The following is a 15,604-nucleotide window of genomic DNA, read 5'->3' as shown; positions in this document are numbered from 1 at the left end:
TGTGATAAATTGTTCAAAAGGGGATAACTGCACACATTTTTGGAGTCCCTCCTCAAAGGCATTCACCTCCCCATACCTGGCCAATCAATGAGTGATTCCGCCATCGGAAAGGGGGTTTGAGACAGCAACAAGCACTTAGCGTGAAGCATACTGAGGCCTTGAGACCTGCTCTGGGAGCAGTTATCACGTGTCTCTTATTATGGGTAAAACATATTACAATTATTTGTCTGGTTGTCTAAGTTGACAGCACCACACATGCTTGTGAATTATTCATGACCTTCACATCAACACCCCAGAAACACTAGCCTTCATCTCAGCCCCACCCAGGCATGATGCTTGCATTAACCTTTCACCTGGATATCATCAATGATAAGCTTCACATTTTGTTATTTCCTGTCTTAGTGGTTGAGATTATGAAGAAATGTAACACATGTAACTTCACTGAGATCAGTTGTTTGCTAAATTTGATTCTGGATAAATGGCATAGCACAATTTGACACAAATGCTCTATAATAAGAAAATGCTAAACAGGAGACACACTGGGTTATATACTCAAAAACACAGGGTTGCATGGTTCATAGACTTGCTTTTGAAATATTTTATAGTGATAATGGAGTTGTTAAAATGCCCAATGTCCAATATTAATCGGTTTGCACTAAAAAGTATTTTTAAATTGTGTATTTGTTCTAATCAAATGTCAGCTTGGGCACTGTGTGGCCGCTAATTCATCTCTTTAGCCAAATCTTCTAAACTGGAGTTGTAGCTTTGGTTTGGGCTGCTCCATACCACTGAGAGGCAAGAAGTTGGGACACCACTTCCATACAGACGAGTTTGACATATCAAACAAGAACTGTATGTAACACACAGTTACAGTTACCACAAACAACACGTATTGTAGCTTCAGTAGGCATGGACAGAAAGCAAAATCTTAAATCCATGTTTACATTGCACCCATTCAACTGATGACAATTGTTTTGCATGACATACAGCACTTGCCAAGTATGATCATAATGATCACTGTGTCTCAGATGGCTGATCTGTGTCTTTGTGTCCAACAGGTGGAGGATGAACTCAGCTCTCCTGTGGTGCTATTCAAGTTTTCCCAGGAAATTAGTGCTGGTAAGGGTCGCATTCCCTGGACCCTACAAACATGACTGTGCCAATTCTTTGTTAATGAGAAACGAATGTAATGGAACAGTAATGTGCTACAGGATAGGATCTTTGTGGTGAAGTCAATTAATTTCATTTCATTAATTTCAGCAGTCATGTGGGCCATAGACTCTGGTGAATTTTGCATGTTGTGTCTATTTCTGACATATAGACTACGCTATTTAAGTCTAATAACATTAGTTAAGTTACTCATATTCCCTGCGATGTCGAAAAATTGAGTAAAAAAACAAGCTAAAGACCAGAAAAAGAAACGCTACAAGAGGAACCTGAAGCTAGCATGGACGGGTCAACAGTAACTGAAAATATGCTAACTCAAGAAGAGACTAGCCATGATGAGGGTCTGATTTTGTCAGCCATTGAAGCGCTGAAAAATGACTTTTCCACAGTTACATAAAGTGGTTTCCTCTAAAAGAGAGATGAAAGAAGCTATTGGGGCTTTCTCCAAAAGACTCACAGAGTCAGAGGACCAGATCACATCGCTATCAACGGATGCATTTGCCACGCGGAGCAAAGTCCAAATGCTTACCTTAAAGATGGAGGAGATGGAGAACCATCAACGGCATTCAAACCTGAGACTGGTTGGCTTGCTCGAGGGGTCGGAGAACGGAGACATTTTAAATTTTTTATTGAGTGGCTACCCAGGCTCTTAATATGTATGCAGAACCACCAGTCACCATCGAGCAGCCTACAGAATAGGCAAATTATCCCAGAACCAGGACAAGACCCAGGGGACACTGCAGCAGATTTTCCGAGTGTCAGTTGTTAAACTGCTGCTTTTTGAAGGGGTCAGTCAGTTGTCTAATGAGGTCCTGGACAATGGGTGGGAGTGGGGAATGTGCGCCTCTGGCCACGTCACAAGGGGGTCTACTTCTGTCTCATATTATTCTGTTTGTTATTATGCTCTGAAGGCACACTCTTTAACACATCTCAAGGTAAGGTTAAAAGGCTGGTTGCAAATAGAGTCCTAATCATAATATGAGTGGTAATTCTAAAATGAATATATTTTCGTGACATGTTTGAGGTCTTAAGAACTTGGCATGGGACATTTTGCCTTCTTAAGTTTCCTTAAGAAATACTGCCGTTTCTGAGCTTTCTTGACCAGGGTGGAGATGTGAGAGGACCATGTCAGGTTCTCTGTGATGTTGATTCCCAGCAAGCTAAAACTATTCACCTGCTCCACCTCATTTCCACTGATATAGACAGGGGTGTGTGTCTTTGCCTTCTTTTTTTCTTAGAATCATCGATCAGCTCCTTGGTTTTGCTGATGTTGAGCAGTAGGTTGTCTGTGTGTCTCTGTGCACCACTCTGGAAGATTGTTGATTTGACCCTAACTTCACAACAGAGTTGTCTCCATGTCGGGGGCTGCAATCATGGGTGTACAGCGTGAACAGGAGGGGACTGAGCACACAGCCCTAGGGGGCTCCAGTGTTCAGCACTAGAATGGAAGTTGTGTTGTGACCGCCAATCCAAACTGTCTGGGGTCTGTTTGTGAGGAAGTCCAATATCTAATTACAGAGTGTGGTACTCAAGCCCAGAGTGCTAGGTTTTCCAGTCAGTTTCATGGGGGAGACTGTGTTGAATGCTGAGCTGAAATCAACAAACAGCATTCTGATCTAGGTGTTGTTCTCAAGGTGTGTGAAGACTGAGTGGAGGGCAGTGGAGATGACCGCCTCTGTGGATCGGTTGGCTCTGAATGCAAACTGGTGAGGGTCCAGACTGGCTGGGATGTTGTTCTTTATGTGTTGTAGAACCAGTTTCTCATCAGAATGGGGGTGAGACCCACAGGGCGGTAATCATTTAGACTAGACACTACAGACTTTTTAGGTACAGGGACAATGGTGGCTGTCTTAAAGGAACACTCTCCTTAGACAGTGATATGTTAAAAATGACATCAACTAGCTGGTTGGCACATGTTCTTAGTACACGGCCAGGGATGTTATCAGACCCTGCAGCTGTACTCATATTCATTCTCAGCAGGATTCTTCTCACATCCGCTGTGGATACTGACAGTGGCTGGTCTTCTGGAGGCAGAGTGGACTTTACAGCTGACTCTTTGTTGTGGAGATCAAAACGAGCATAAAATGTGTTGAGCTCATCTGGTAAAGTGGCCTCACACATGATGGGGGCGCTCCTGCTTTTGTAGCCTGTGATGTTTTTGATCGCCTACTACATGTCTTTGGTGTTGTTGGTGTTGTCCAGTCTCTCCTGATGTCTCAGCTTTGCCTCCTTGATGCCAGCTTTCAGTCTCTGGCAGTGCTGTAAGCTTCCTTGTCTTCTAAACGAAAAGCAGCTTTGTTGGCTCTGAGTAGAGCTCTCACCAGTCCATTCATCCAGGCTTTCTGGTTGGGGAATGATTTTATTTTCTATGTGATCACCACATCATCAATACATTTTCTGATGTATGATGTCGCTGACGATGTATATTCCTCAAGATTGATGTGGTTCTCCTGGGTGGCGGCATCTCTGAACATGAGCCAGTGTGCACTCAAAACAGTCCTGTAGAGCTGCTGTAGCTTCATCTGTCCACACTTTAGCTGTTGTTACTGATGGTTTGACCCTTTTTATCAGCTGGGAGTTAGTAGGCGGGAGAAGCAGGGAAATATGATCTGATTGACCAAAATGAGGATGGGGAGAGCTTTGCAGCTGCCAGAAATGTTTGTGTAAGCTTGGTCCAGTGTATTTGTTCCTGGTAGGGTTGTGGACATGCTGGTGGAATTTAGGTAAAACAGTTCTGAGGTCTATTTGATTGGTTCTTTTGTCATGTGACTGCTGACTGATGACCTCATACAGTTGCTGTAGTGCGTTTTTTGAATTTGCATCTGGAGGAATGTAAGCAAGAGCAACAAAAACACTGGTGAATTCTCTGGGCAAATAATATGATTGACATCTTAACAATAAAAAATCCAAATCTGGGGAATGGAATGTCCATCCACTTTGACTGCGTTTCAGCACCAAGCATCATTGATGTAAACACAGAGTTCGCCTCCTCTCGTCTTACCGGAGTCTTGTGTTCTGTCAGCACAGAACTTGGTCCACCCGTCGTGTGCAATAGTTTCGTTGTGGTGCAGCCGGACTCTGATTTCCCGTTGTTGAGTTAGCCTGAGTCTTATCTCATCTGTTTTATTTTCCTGCGACCGGACTGGGCTATGGAATAGCCTCCGGTCCGACCTGGGTTAGCTTACCTCTCTTTCCTCTCTTCCTGTGTCGGTCACCCCGCTTGGTGGTTGATCGTCTCAAGGTCCACTGCACTTAATCCAATCCCTGCACGTCCTTTTCTGATGTTGATGAGTGTCTTACTGTCATAAGCAATACGTGCTTCAGTAATAAATAAATAAATAACAAATTAAAACAAAAATGTAGCTAAGTTTGAAGGAGCTACTGGCCGCCGCTTCTACATGCACAGCCATTGCCATGAATTAAAATAATAATAACAATAATAATAATGATAATTTATATACATATACACCCAGAAAGTAATATTTCTGTAGTGCATTTTTTAAAATTTGCGTCGGTGTACATATTCCACCCGTCGAGTGCATTAGCTTTTTCCGGGATGTTGTGATGGAGCCAGGTCTCTGTAAGATGTGGGCACAACAGTCTCTGATTTCCCATTGCTGGGTTAGCCTTAGTCCCATTTTGTCCATTCCATTTTCCTGCGACCGGACATTAGCCAGTTGTAGGCTGGGTGGTGGAGTAGCCTTAGGTCCAAACTGGGTTAGCTTAGCTCTTATCCAGGCTCTCTTCCTGGGGCGGTTGCACCACCCACGGTGGTGCTTTGTCCGGCTGGTCTGCCTGGGTGGTCAGAAGATGCTGTGGGCAGGGATCGTCCCAGGGTCCACTGCACTTAATCCAATCCATGCGCTTCCTTTTCCAATGCTGATGAGTGTATTTCTGTCATAAGTAATACGTGCTTCAGCAATTAAAGCAAAAAAAAGAAGTAACGAAGTTTGAAGGAGCTACTGGTTGTCGCATCTGCATGTGGTGCCATCACCATGATAATGTCAAAATACACAAAAATAATCAAAGTATATGGTTGTATTCTTACTTTTGTTGCCGTTTCGCTTTTTCCTGTTGTTAGCATCCAGTCGGGGTTCAGTGGAAGGTTACTGTACTGGGGAGAAAGAGGGGCTTGATGCCTTCAACAGATGGGTAAGTGTTTTCCCTCTTTTAACATGTACTGTACCTTGTATTTATGTGCCTATGCTAGTTAAAGCTGCAATAATTAATATTTTCATATGGATGAGATGATTATGTTTAATGTGAAAGGAGTCCCTTGAAGTCATGAACCCACAGAGAATTATCACCAACTCTGCAGTTCCTCGTTTCCAACTTCTGATAAACCCACTGTACACTACCTGCTCAGAACCCAAACAGCAGACAAAAAAGTTAAGCCGGGCTCAGACTACAGGAATTTTGGGTCGATTTATCCCTGATTCACTCCTCCCGACAATCAGAGGAGAAATCTGCTCTGGGACCTTGGTCATTACCGATGTTCGGCCCAGATTATCTGGTAATTATTATTATTATCTGGGTTTACAGATCCAGTCTTAAACCTCCCAAACTGTTCACAAACTCATCGGGGCCGCCCCAATAATATCAAACATGTTTGATATTTTGGAGTTAAAATCTGGATGATTACATCAGTACTTTCAGAGCGGGACCACAATAGCCAATGAGAGAGGCAAGTCTAGTTAGCCCTGAAGCAGCTGACGGTGTTGCCACATTGCTACATTCTAGCCCTTGAGGCTAAATTACCTAGCATACTACTGTTGACAGATATTAAAACTGAAAATTTCCCCTCCAGTTCTTGCTGAAGAATAGACAACCTGCATTGACCGTGTCTCCCCAAACATTTTCTCATCCAGACTCGTGTCTTCTGCTTTTGTTTTTTCTCACTGCAAAGCATTACATACAAAGTTGTTGCACCACGTCAGTCTGCATTTTGTTTACATCTGCTTCCCCATGAGATCATGTGAAATCACGTGAGGTGATGCATTGCTCCCTCTGGCATGATAATCTTAATAATGTCCTGTAGTTTGTGATGTGCCATTATATTCAAATCTTGTAGTGTGTGCATGTTTGAGATTAGAGAGGAGACCATCTATGAAGTTACCCCTTATGTGCGTGATGCAACCCGATTTCAGAATCGGTTAAGATTTGAAAACTGTTGTGTTTACAACTGTTGTGCCCTGCTCTTCCAATTGCCAAAAAGTTAACTAATTAATTGATTCAGCTTTAAATATATACCAACTGAGTTATAACACCCATATTCAAAATCTGTGGGTCCAGTACACTGATTTATAGCTATTTATACAGTTATATTTATAACTGTGTCAAACTTTAAAATATCAGGAGGAAATCTGTGTTGCTATAAAATCTATTTAGATGCTCTGTGTAATGTTATACTACTTTCCATTTCTCTCTGCATATGTAATGGATTATCTGTTTATATACTGTATATCAAAATGATTTGTGGTTGGTTGTCTACATCCGTAGGCTGACTGGCTTGAAAAATCAGTTAAATCTTTCTGTGTTGCCAGATGAAAAACTGATGCACATAGGGTGTTCAGGTGCTAAAATGTATCTTCATATTCCAGTCAGAAATATAATGCATACTGTACATGAGCTTATACTATTTAGAATATTACCATGGATTTATGGATATTTGGTTCATATTCTATATAAATACACCTTTAAGCTCTCACTCTTCTATAGCCCATGCTCATGGCTGTGTTCACTTTTGTATACAGTTTCAAAACAGCAATAAAGTAACGTGCCATTTTGTAATTTGGTTGGATTATTGTTTGCTATAACAGAAGTTTAACCTTTTTCCACAAAACAAAACATACAGTTTTGTTGTAAGTGCTCTCAACACTTACAGCTCTTAAGCTGTCTGACCACACAGTTGATGTATTCCTTTTACATTTTTCCTGGGTGTAGCTGGGTGAACAGCTGGTCCAGCTGGTTCCCAGCAGTGGGGTAGATGTGGTGGAGCTTGAAGACGAGGGTACATATATTCGCTTCAGTCCCCTCCTGACTGCTGCAGGTAACATGAACACACAAACACGACATTCTGCTTGATACATTTGAAATATATGTTAAATACTGCCAGGAAGGGTTAAAACATCACCAGGAAACAGTAATGACCATGACTTTCTCCCTCCTGTCCAGTTCTGGGGACCCAGCAGGAGGACATTGAGGACCTGGTGGAGAAGCTGTCAGAGCTGGTGCCTGTGATGAGCTCCACAATGTGCCTCAGACAGAGCTTCAGAGAGGAAACCAAACGACACTCACCCTCGGTCACATACATAGAGGAGCTCAGCTGGCCTGGCCTCGGTGTTGTCCGGTAAGAATGGCTAGGCTTTAAAGGAACTGCTATTGTATAGGCCTCAGAGGGACTGCGTACATATTCTCAATGCAGCAGCCACAATACGCTGCTTTACGAAGAGACACAAAAATTAAAAGTAATTCATTCATATTGGATCCTCGTATACATACATTACAATATCAAAATAATTCAGTCAAATTTTTTTACGAGTTGGATTTGAGAATTATCTAACAACACAAGCAATTATTTTTTTGTCCATAATAATTGTGGACGGAATTTTCTGACAATGCTTTCAAAATTTGGGAAAATTCTTGGTGGATGGCCATTGGGTGATAAGTTAGGACAGTATATGAGCTAGTTAAGTTGAACAAGTTGCCTTGCACGTGAAAACTGATAAGAGCCACAGAAAGAGTGACATGTCCATGTTACTTTCTACTCTACAGCCTAAGCAGGGAGTAAGCGCCGAAAAACAATTTAAACGTGCAATGGACAGCTTGTACTTACCTGTGCCAGAGTACCCACTATCTGGCAGAAACAGACACTCCTCTACCCAAAACCCACAAAAACTGACAGTGTCGAAACACAAAACCACAACACTGACAACCTGTACTTACTTAAAGCAGATTATACCCATTCAAAAGTGTCTCCCTGTAGTGCTTTCTGCAACTTATACTCTACTACAAACTCTGGGCATGTGGTACCGACGCACCAGAGACAAGTTCCACTGATTTCACACTTCATTTACAAATTCCAAAGTCTCCCTGCCGAGGCCATGATTACACATTTCATTCATACCTTAACAACTCCACCTGGCCTAGGTGTGGAAAAACGCGCTACTCCAAATTACCGGCAACACTACAAAGGCCAAAAAGCAGGGAAAAAAACGAACTAATGGCCTCTGGGTTCCTCAGTAATTCAGGGGCGGGTGGTTGTGGCTCAGGAAGTAGAGCGGGTCGTCCACTGATCACAGGGTTGGCGGGTCGATCCCCAGCTCCTCCGGTCCACATGTAGAAGTGTCACTTAATTTCATTGTCACACTAAACCCCAGATTGCTCCCGATGGTCACATCTTGAATAGGTGAATGAGAGGCTTGTAAAGCGCTTTGGATAAAAGTTCCTTATAAATGCAGCCATTTATAATTTACCATTTACCATTTATATATAATTCAGATGCTAGTTAGGCGAGGAATCATCAGTGATAGTGAGGTGGATAAGTGGGCTAGATGGATGATTAGTTTCTAAGTAATTCAGGTAAACGGAACACGTAGTAGAGATAGGTAAGGAACAATGGTGAAGGTTTGGTGATCAAAGTGGCGATTCACTAGATGGTTAGGTGTTTACGGCAGAAATTAGCATCCCATTTTAAAATGTTGTCATTCTATACTTTTCGGACAATATAAGCAAAAGAATTCTTTATGTAATTCATCAAATTAAATTGATGAGAAAATGTATCAGTGGACTGTGAGAAGTGGTAAGCCTTCCTCGCTCTCACAATGGTCATTAATTAAGGCTTCAACAGCAAAATGCATTTTTAAATCCATCACTGCAGCCTGTGAGAGAACTGAACACACACACACACACTCTTCTCTTCTTCTTTCATATCATTACTTTTCAACTCACCACTGCTCTCCAGCAATGACACCACTCCCTCTGTGCACCAGAAGTGCAAAATATCGCGCAAGCATTATGAATCATTCTGTAGCGGTCCTGCCATGTCTGAATAAAGACATGAGGAACATTTACATAACAGACACCTCTGTCTGGAAGACAAAAAGCCATCACTTTAACAGATAGAAGAAACCAGCAGTGTTACAAATGTCATTTATACTTGCTGTCCTTTTAACAATGCTGGGATTCGTCATGAACGGATTTGCTGCGGTGCTCAGTAGGATTCAAACCGGGGACTGTGACCGATGTGTTGATGTTCAGGTACGAGCCTCAGGCTGAAGGAATGGATGAGTGCAGGAGGAAGCAGGAGCTGGAGAAAATCAACACTGAGCTGCTGAAGAAACTACAAGACCTTGACACTGATATCATCTTCTCCACTGGTTAGTACCTACTCTTCACATCTGAGAGGCCTGTGAAAAATGTAACTCACAGTATTTATTTACGTGTTTTTGTTGTTTCTCTCTCCTTTTCCATCACCACCTCTCTCCTCAGGCCCTGAGTTCAGGGAGGACTGTATCTTTGTTGGCATGGTCACTGAGGACGTTGATGTTTCAGAGCTGGTGGATGCAATAGCTGCTGTCGGGAGGGATATAGAGGAGAGCGGAAGGGTAACAGCTATATTCAATTTATAGGATACTTGCAGGTCGCAAAAAGTGTTACATTCAGTCAGTAGCTTCTCACCCAAAGTGCTTGCTATATTTTAATTAGCTATAATTGAAATGATCATGGTCAATGTTGGTCATTGTGTAATTATAACCCATCTTTAAATAATGAAAAAGAATGTATGCTTAAAGATATTTTGCCTTAAACTCTCCCAGTTTGATTATTTGCTCTCAGGTATATTTAAATATCAGCTAAAATATTTGGATAACACCAGAAATTGAATGTTTTTACATTTTTACATTAGACCTAAGCATATTTTACTAGCTTCCAAACAATTATTGCAAATTCCTAATTGTGAGATTAGGCATTTGTGAGCTCAGTCTAAAGCAAATATAAAAATATCCATTTCAGCAATCAGTTTACTGTGGATTTAGCTTGATAATGTCGCTGAGCCATGGCATGAACGGCTGCCAGCTGTGAAGCAGAAACTTTTAAAAACAGAGCTTTCTCTCTAGTCTCCAGCACAGACACACAGCTGCGCAAGACACAGATGGGGTGGGGGGAAGCGTCACAGGCTGGCTGTAGGACAACAGTAGCGCGCTCGATGCAGCTATCCCCTGCTGGGAGGGTGTGGTGGAAATGCATCACAGCTTGGCTTGCCACGGCATGGCTAAAGCGGACTGACCTGGGCCCATGGAAAAACCCTGAAAGTCATTCACAAAATAGTATTTTATCATCAGGCTCATTGTCATCAGGCTCATTGTCATCAGGCGTGTCATCAAAAACACCTCTCTGTCACGGGTTGGATTCTGCCTGAATGGCATCGCCTGGCAACTCCTAACATGTTAGGACTCCTCTGGAGCTCTCCTAAATATTGGCAGAGATAGATAGAAGTCATTTCCTAAGTTAAGGAGGTTGATGAAATGCTCTTGTCCTAAACGTAGCACCAAATATGTGTCATTTTGAGAATGTGTGGCCAGTTAGAACCCTTTTCCTACTCAGAGACTCCCACAAATCTCTTCATACACACACCCTGATCTATCAAACTAAAAGACTTATCATAACATGTAGATGACATGACACCATGATATTCCCAGCAGGAGTTTGATAGCAGGAACGGTCCAAGGCTTCTAAATGGTAAATGTCAGATTTTAGTGTTAACTATCTCAGAAATGTATGATGGAGGGCTTTGTTCAAGATAACAGTACAGGAAGAAATCCATCACAATCACCTTGATTATATTAATGATCACTGATTGATAATATAATTGTACCTCCTTTAAGGTTGTTTAAGTGGAATTACCACTCAGCTTTGGTTGTTACACAATTATTTTTGTTGTAGAACATGTATATGAGAATCACATGTTAACTGTAATATACAGTATGTTTGCTGTGCTGTCTTATATATTACATTTCTGAATCGTAGTGATTCTTTCCTCTGTAGCTATTGGAGAACATGACAGAGGTGGTGAGAAAAGGCATCCTGGAGGCAGAGCTGCAGCTGCAAAAGGCCAATGAGGAGAAACTCATGGAAGAGGTGTGTGCATGCTTGCTTGTGGATTTGTTGCACTGTTTTGTTCACTGTTGACTTCATTTTGAATTTTATACTATAAAATGATTAAGCTGATCTTCGCTACTTAAAAGATTAAGAGTTTGGGGTTAGGATTTAGGATTTATAATTAGTATGGGAAGAGTTAAGTTTAGGGTAAGTAACGAGTTAGAGAACAGATGTAGTAAATGGATGATCCCCAGTATAGTAAGACTAACATGTTTGTTTGCTCTCTTGCTTCACTGATTGTGAGTGTGGTTTTGGGTGTGTGTGAAGGTCTGCATGTGAGTATACAAATTCAATCCATTCCCATGTTTGACTTCAATTGTCTCTGTGTGTTATAGGGGATGATGAGACAGCTTCCTCTGGTCGGCTCTGTGTTAAACTGGTTCTCTCCAGTTCAAAGCTCCATAAAGGGCAGGACCTTCAACCTGGCTGCAGGTACTGTATGTCACTGTATGGTGAGACTGTAGTCTCCTGGGACAATTATAGATAACACTCTGAAGTCACTTTAATGTCACATCAAGTGTAACATTTTAACCCAGTGATGAACTTGAAGTGTAACAGAACCAAAAGGGAGTTTTTTGGTAGTCCAAAATGCAAGGTCCGATGTCACATGAATATCATTGTAATTTTCCAAACATCCAACATGATGGCTTTGTCATTGTCTTTTTTGGAAGTGTCCCAAAAATGAGTGGGCAGCTGTAGAGAGCTTATGTTCAAATACATGTCTAAAATATGCATATGATATAAAAGATACCACCGTTTAAAACATACTGAATGTACATCAACAGGGCTGGAACCATAGCACTGTGTATATTATGCTGATTAGCTCTTATAAAAAAGTATATATCAAAGTATGTAAATATTTATCAGTATTTGTGTGTAACATACATATGCATGTTAATGGTGTGTGTCCGTAGGTTCCCTGGACTCCACAGAGGTGACATACTCTACCAAGGCTCAGCCAGGCAGGCTGTCCCTGCAAGACACTCCCACCTCCTCATCAAAGAGACTGCCAGGTAGGATTGTCTGTCTATAACTGACCACGGTCGATTCTCAAATAAAAGCTGGTATTCAAATAATAGCAGACTGTGGAATTACCTCTACTCTAATAGCTCACATGGTAAATTCAGTATAATGTACATTTTCACAGAATTAATTCCATCAGTACAACAACAGTCTTCTCATGCTTACCACTCTGCTGCTCTCACTTTCTCTTTAAAAAAATACTGTTTTCAGACTTCCGGTGACGCCATGATAGCAGTAGGTGTGTAGCCAACTCGCTCACCGAAAAACCCTCTTTAAACCAGTCATATATAAAATAAATATTGAGGCAGATGCTATTATTCAAGTATTAAAGATTAACTGGGCTTAATCCATCCATCCATCCATCTTCTTCCGCTTATCCGGGGCCGGGTCGCGGGGGCAGCAGTCTAAGCAGGGACTCCCAGACTTCCTTCGCCCCAGACACTCCTCCCTCCAGCTCCTCGGGGATCCCGAGGCGTTCCCAGGCCAGCCGAGAGACATAGTCCCTCCAGCGTGTCCTGGGTCTTCCCGGGCCGCCGCCCCGGTGGGACATGTCCAGAACACCTCCCGAGGAGGCGTCCAGGAGGCATCCGGATCAGATGCCCTAGCCACCTCAGCTGGCTCCTCTCGACGTGGAGGAGCAGCGGCTCTACTCGAGCTCCCCGTGTGACTGAGCTCCTCACCCTATCTCTAAGGGAGCGCCCAGCCACTCGGGCGGAGGAAGCCCATTTCGGCCGCTTGTATCCGCGATCTTGTCCTTTCGGTCACTACCCAAAGCTCATGACCATAGGTGAGGGCAGGAGCGTAGATTGACTGTAAATCGAGAGCTTTGTCTTTCGACTCAGCTCCTTCTTTACCACAACGGTCCGATACAGCGCCCGCATCACTGCAGACGCTGCACCGATCCGCCTGTCAATCTCACGCTCCATCCGTCCCTCACTCGTGAACAAGACCCGAGATACTTAAACTCCTCCACTTGGGGCAAGGACTCCCCACCCACGCGAAGAGAGCAAACCACCTTTTTCCGGTCAAGAACCATGGCCTCAGATTTGGAAGAGCTGATTCTCATCCCAGCTGCTTCACACTCGGCTGCAAACCGTCCCAGTGCATGCTGCAGGTCCTGGTTTGAAGAAGCCATCAGAACGACATCATCTGCAAACAGCAGAGATGAGATCCTGTGGTTCCCAAACCGGACACCCTCCGCCCCTGACTGCGCCTAGAAATTCTGTCCATATAAATTATGAACAGAACCGGTGACAAAGGGCAGCCCTGGCGGAGTCCAACATGCACCGGGAACAGGTCTGACTTACTGCCGGCAATGCGAACACAGCTCCTGCTCCGGTTATACAGGGACCGGACAGCCCTTAGCAAAGGGCCCCGGACCCCATACTCCCAGAGCACTCCCCACAAAGCGCCCGGGGCACACGGTCGAATGCCTTCTCCAGATCCACAAAGCACATGTGGACTGGTTGGGCAAACTCCCATGAACCCTCGAGCACCCGATGGAGAGTATAGAGCTGGTCCAGTGTTCCACGACCGGGACGAAAACCACTCTGCTCCTCCTGAATCCGAGGTTCGACTATCGGACGAATTCTCCTCTCCAGTACCCTGGAATAGACCTTACCGGGGAGGCTGAGAAGTGTGATCCCTCTGTGATTGGAACACACCCTCCGGTCCCCCTTCTTATACAGAGGGACCACCACCCCGGTCTGCCAGTCCAGAGGCACTGTCCCAGACCGCCACGCGATGTTGCAGAGCGTGTCAGCCAAGACAGTCCCACAACATCCAGAGACTTAAGATACTCAGGACGGATCTCATCCACCCGAAGCCTTGCCACCAAGGAGCTTGCCAACAACCTCAGTGACTCGGCCAGGGTGATGGATGAGTCCGCCTCCGGGTCTCCCAGCCTCCGCTTCCACTTCGGAAGACGTGACAGCGGGATTGAGGAGATCCTCAAAGTATTCCTTCCACCGTCCGACAACATCCCCAGTCGAGGTCAACAGCTCTCCACCCGCACCGTACAAGGTGTTGGTGAAGCACTGCTTCCCCTCCTGAGCCGTCGGACGGTTTGCCAGAATTTCTTTGAGGCCGACCGATAGTCCTCCTCCATGGCCTCTCCGAACCTCTCCCAGTCCTGAGTTTTTGCCTCTGTGACCGCACGGGCTGCAGCACGCTTAGCCTGCCGGTACCTGTCAGCTGCCTCGGGAGTCCCACGAGCCAACAAGGCCCGATAGGACTCCTTCTTCAGCCTGACGGCATCCCTTACTTCCGGCGTCCACCACCGTGTTCGGGGATTGCCGCGCGACAGGCACCAGAAACCTTGCGACCACAGCTACGAGCCGCGCGATCGACAATGGAGGTGGAAAACATGGTCCACTCGGACTCAATGTCCCCAACCTCCCCGGGATCTGGGAGAAGCTCTCCGGAGGTGTGAGTTGTAGACCCTGCTGACAGAGGGCTCCGCCAGACGTTCCCAGCAGACCCTCACGATACGCTTGGGCCTGCCAAGTCTGTCGGCTTCTCCCCCGCCAGCGGATCCAACTCACCACCAGGTGGTGATCGGTTGACAGCTCCGCCCCTCTCTTCACCCGAGTGTCCAAGACACGCGCGGCGGAGGTCAGATGATACGACAACAAAGTCGATCATCGACCTCCGGCCTAGGTGTCCTGGTGCCACGTGCACTGATGGACACCCTTGTGCTTGAACATGGTGTTAGTTATGGACAAACTGTAACTAGCACAGAAGTCCAACAACTGAACACCGCTCGGGTTCAGATCAGGGGCCGTTCCTTCCGATTACCCCTCTCCAGGTGTCACTGTCGTTTCCCACGTGGGCGTTGAAGTCCCCAGTAGAACAACGGAGTCCCGGGTGGTGCACTGTCTAGTACCCCTCCCAGGGACTCCAAGAAGGCCTGGTACTCTGCACTGCTGTTCGGCCCGTAGGCCGCCACAACAGTGAGAGACCTGTCCCCACCCGGAGGCGGAGGGACGCGACCCTCTCGTTCACTGGGGTAAACTCCAACACGTGGACGGCTGAGCTGTGGGGCTATGAGCAGGCCCACACCAGCCCGCTGCCTCTCCCCCGCCGGCAACGCCAGAGAAATGGAGCGTCCAGCCCCTCTCGAGGAGACGGGTTCCAGAGCCCAGGCTGTGCGTGGAGGCGAGGCCGACTATATCTAGCCGGTAACGCTCAACCTCCCGCACAAGCTCAGGCTCCCTTCCCCCAGCGAAGTGACATTCCATGTCCCTAGAGCCAGTTT

General features: G+C 45.0%; 1 protein-coding gene across 3 annotated transcripts in view; it reads left to right on the top strand.

The window, feature by feature from the left end:
* The window catches only part of pdxdc1 (pyridoxal-dependent decarboxylase domain containing 1), a 52,908-nt gene that overhangs the window by 24,897 nt on the left and 12,407 nt on the right, over window positions 1-15,604 (top strand). For all 3 annotated transcript variants that reach the window (XM_044182665.1, XM_044182663.1, XM_044182664.1), the window contains 9 exons: window positions 1,059-1,119; window positions 5,249-5,319; window positions 7,111-7,216; window positions 7,342-7,516; window positions 9,427-9,545; window positions 9,658-9,773; window positions 11,212-11,304; window positions 11,661-11,757; window positions 12,240-12,338. In XM_044182665.1, coding sequence (XP_044038600.1) covers window positions 1,059-1,119; window positions 5,249-5,319; window positions 7,111-7,216; window positions 7,342-7,516; window positions 9,427-9,545; window positions 9,658-9,773; window positions 11,212-11,304; window positions 11,661-11,757; window positions 12,240-12,338 — 937 coding nt within the window. The remainder of the gene's footprint in view (window positions 1-1,058; window positions 1,120-5,248; window positions 5,320-7,110; window positions 7,217-7,341; window positions 7,517-9,426; window positions 9,546-9,657; window positions 9,774-11,211; window positions 11,305-11,660; window positions 11,758-12,239; window positions 12,339-15,604) is intronic.

Source organism: Siniperca chuatsi, linkage group LG21, assembly GCF_020085105.1.
Source record: "Siniperca chuatsi isolate FFG_IHB_CAS linkage group LG21, ASM2008510v1, whole genome shotgun sequence".
NCBI lineage: Eukaryota > Metazoa > Chordata > Actinopteri > Centrarchiformes > Sinipercidae > Siniperca > Siniperca chuatsi.
The sequence above is the reverse complement of the archived record's forward strand: the minus strand, read 5'-3'. Positions and strand labels throughout refer to the sequence as shown.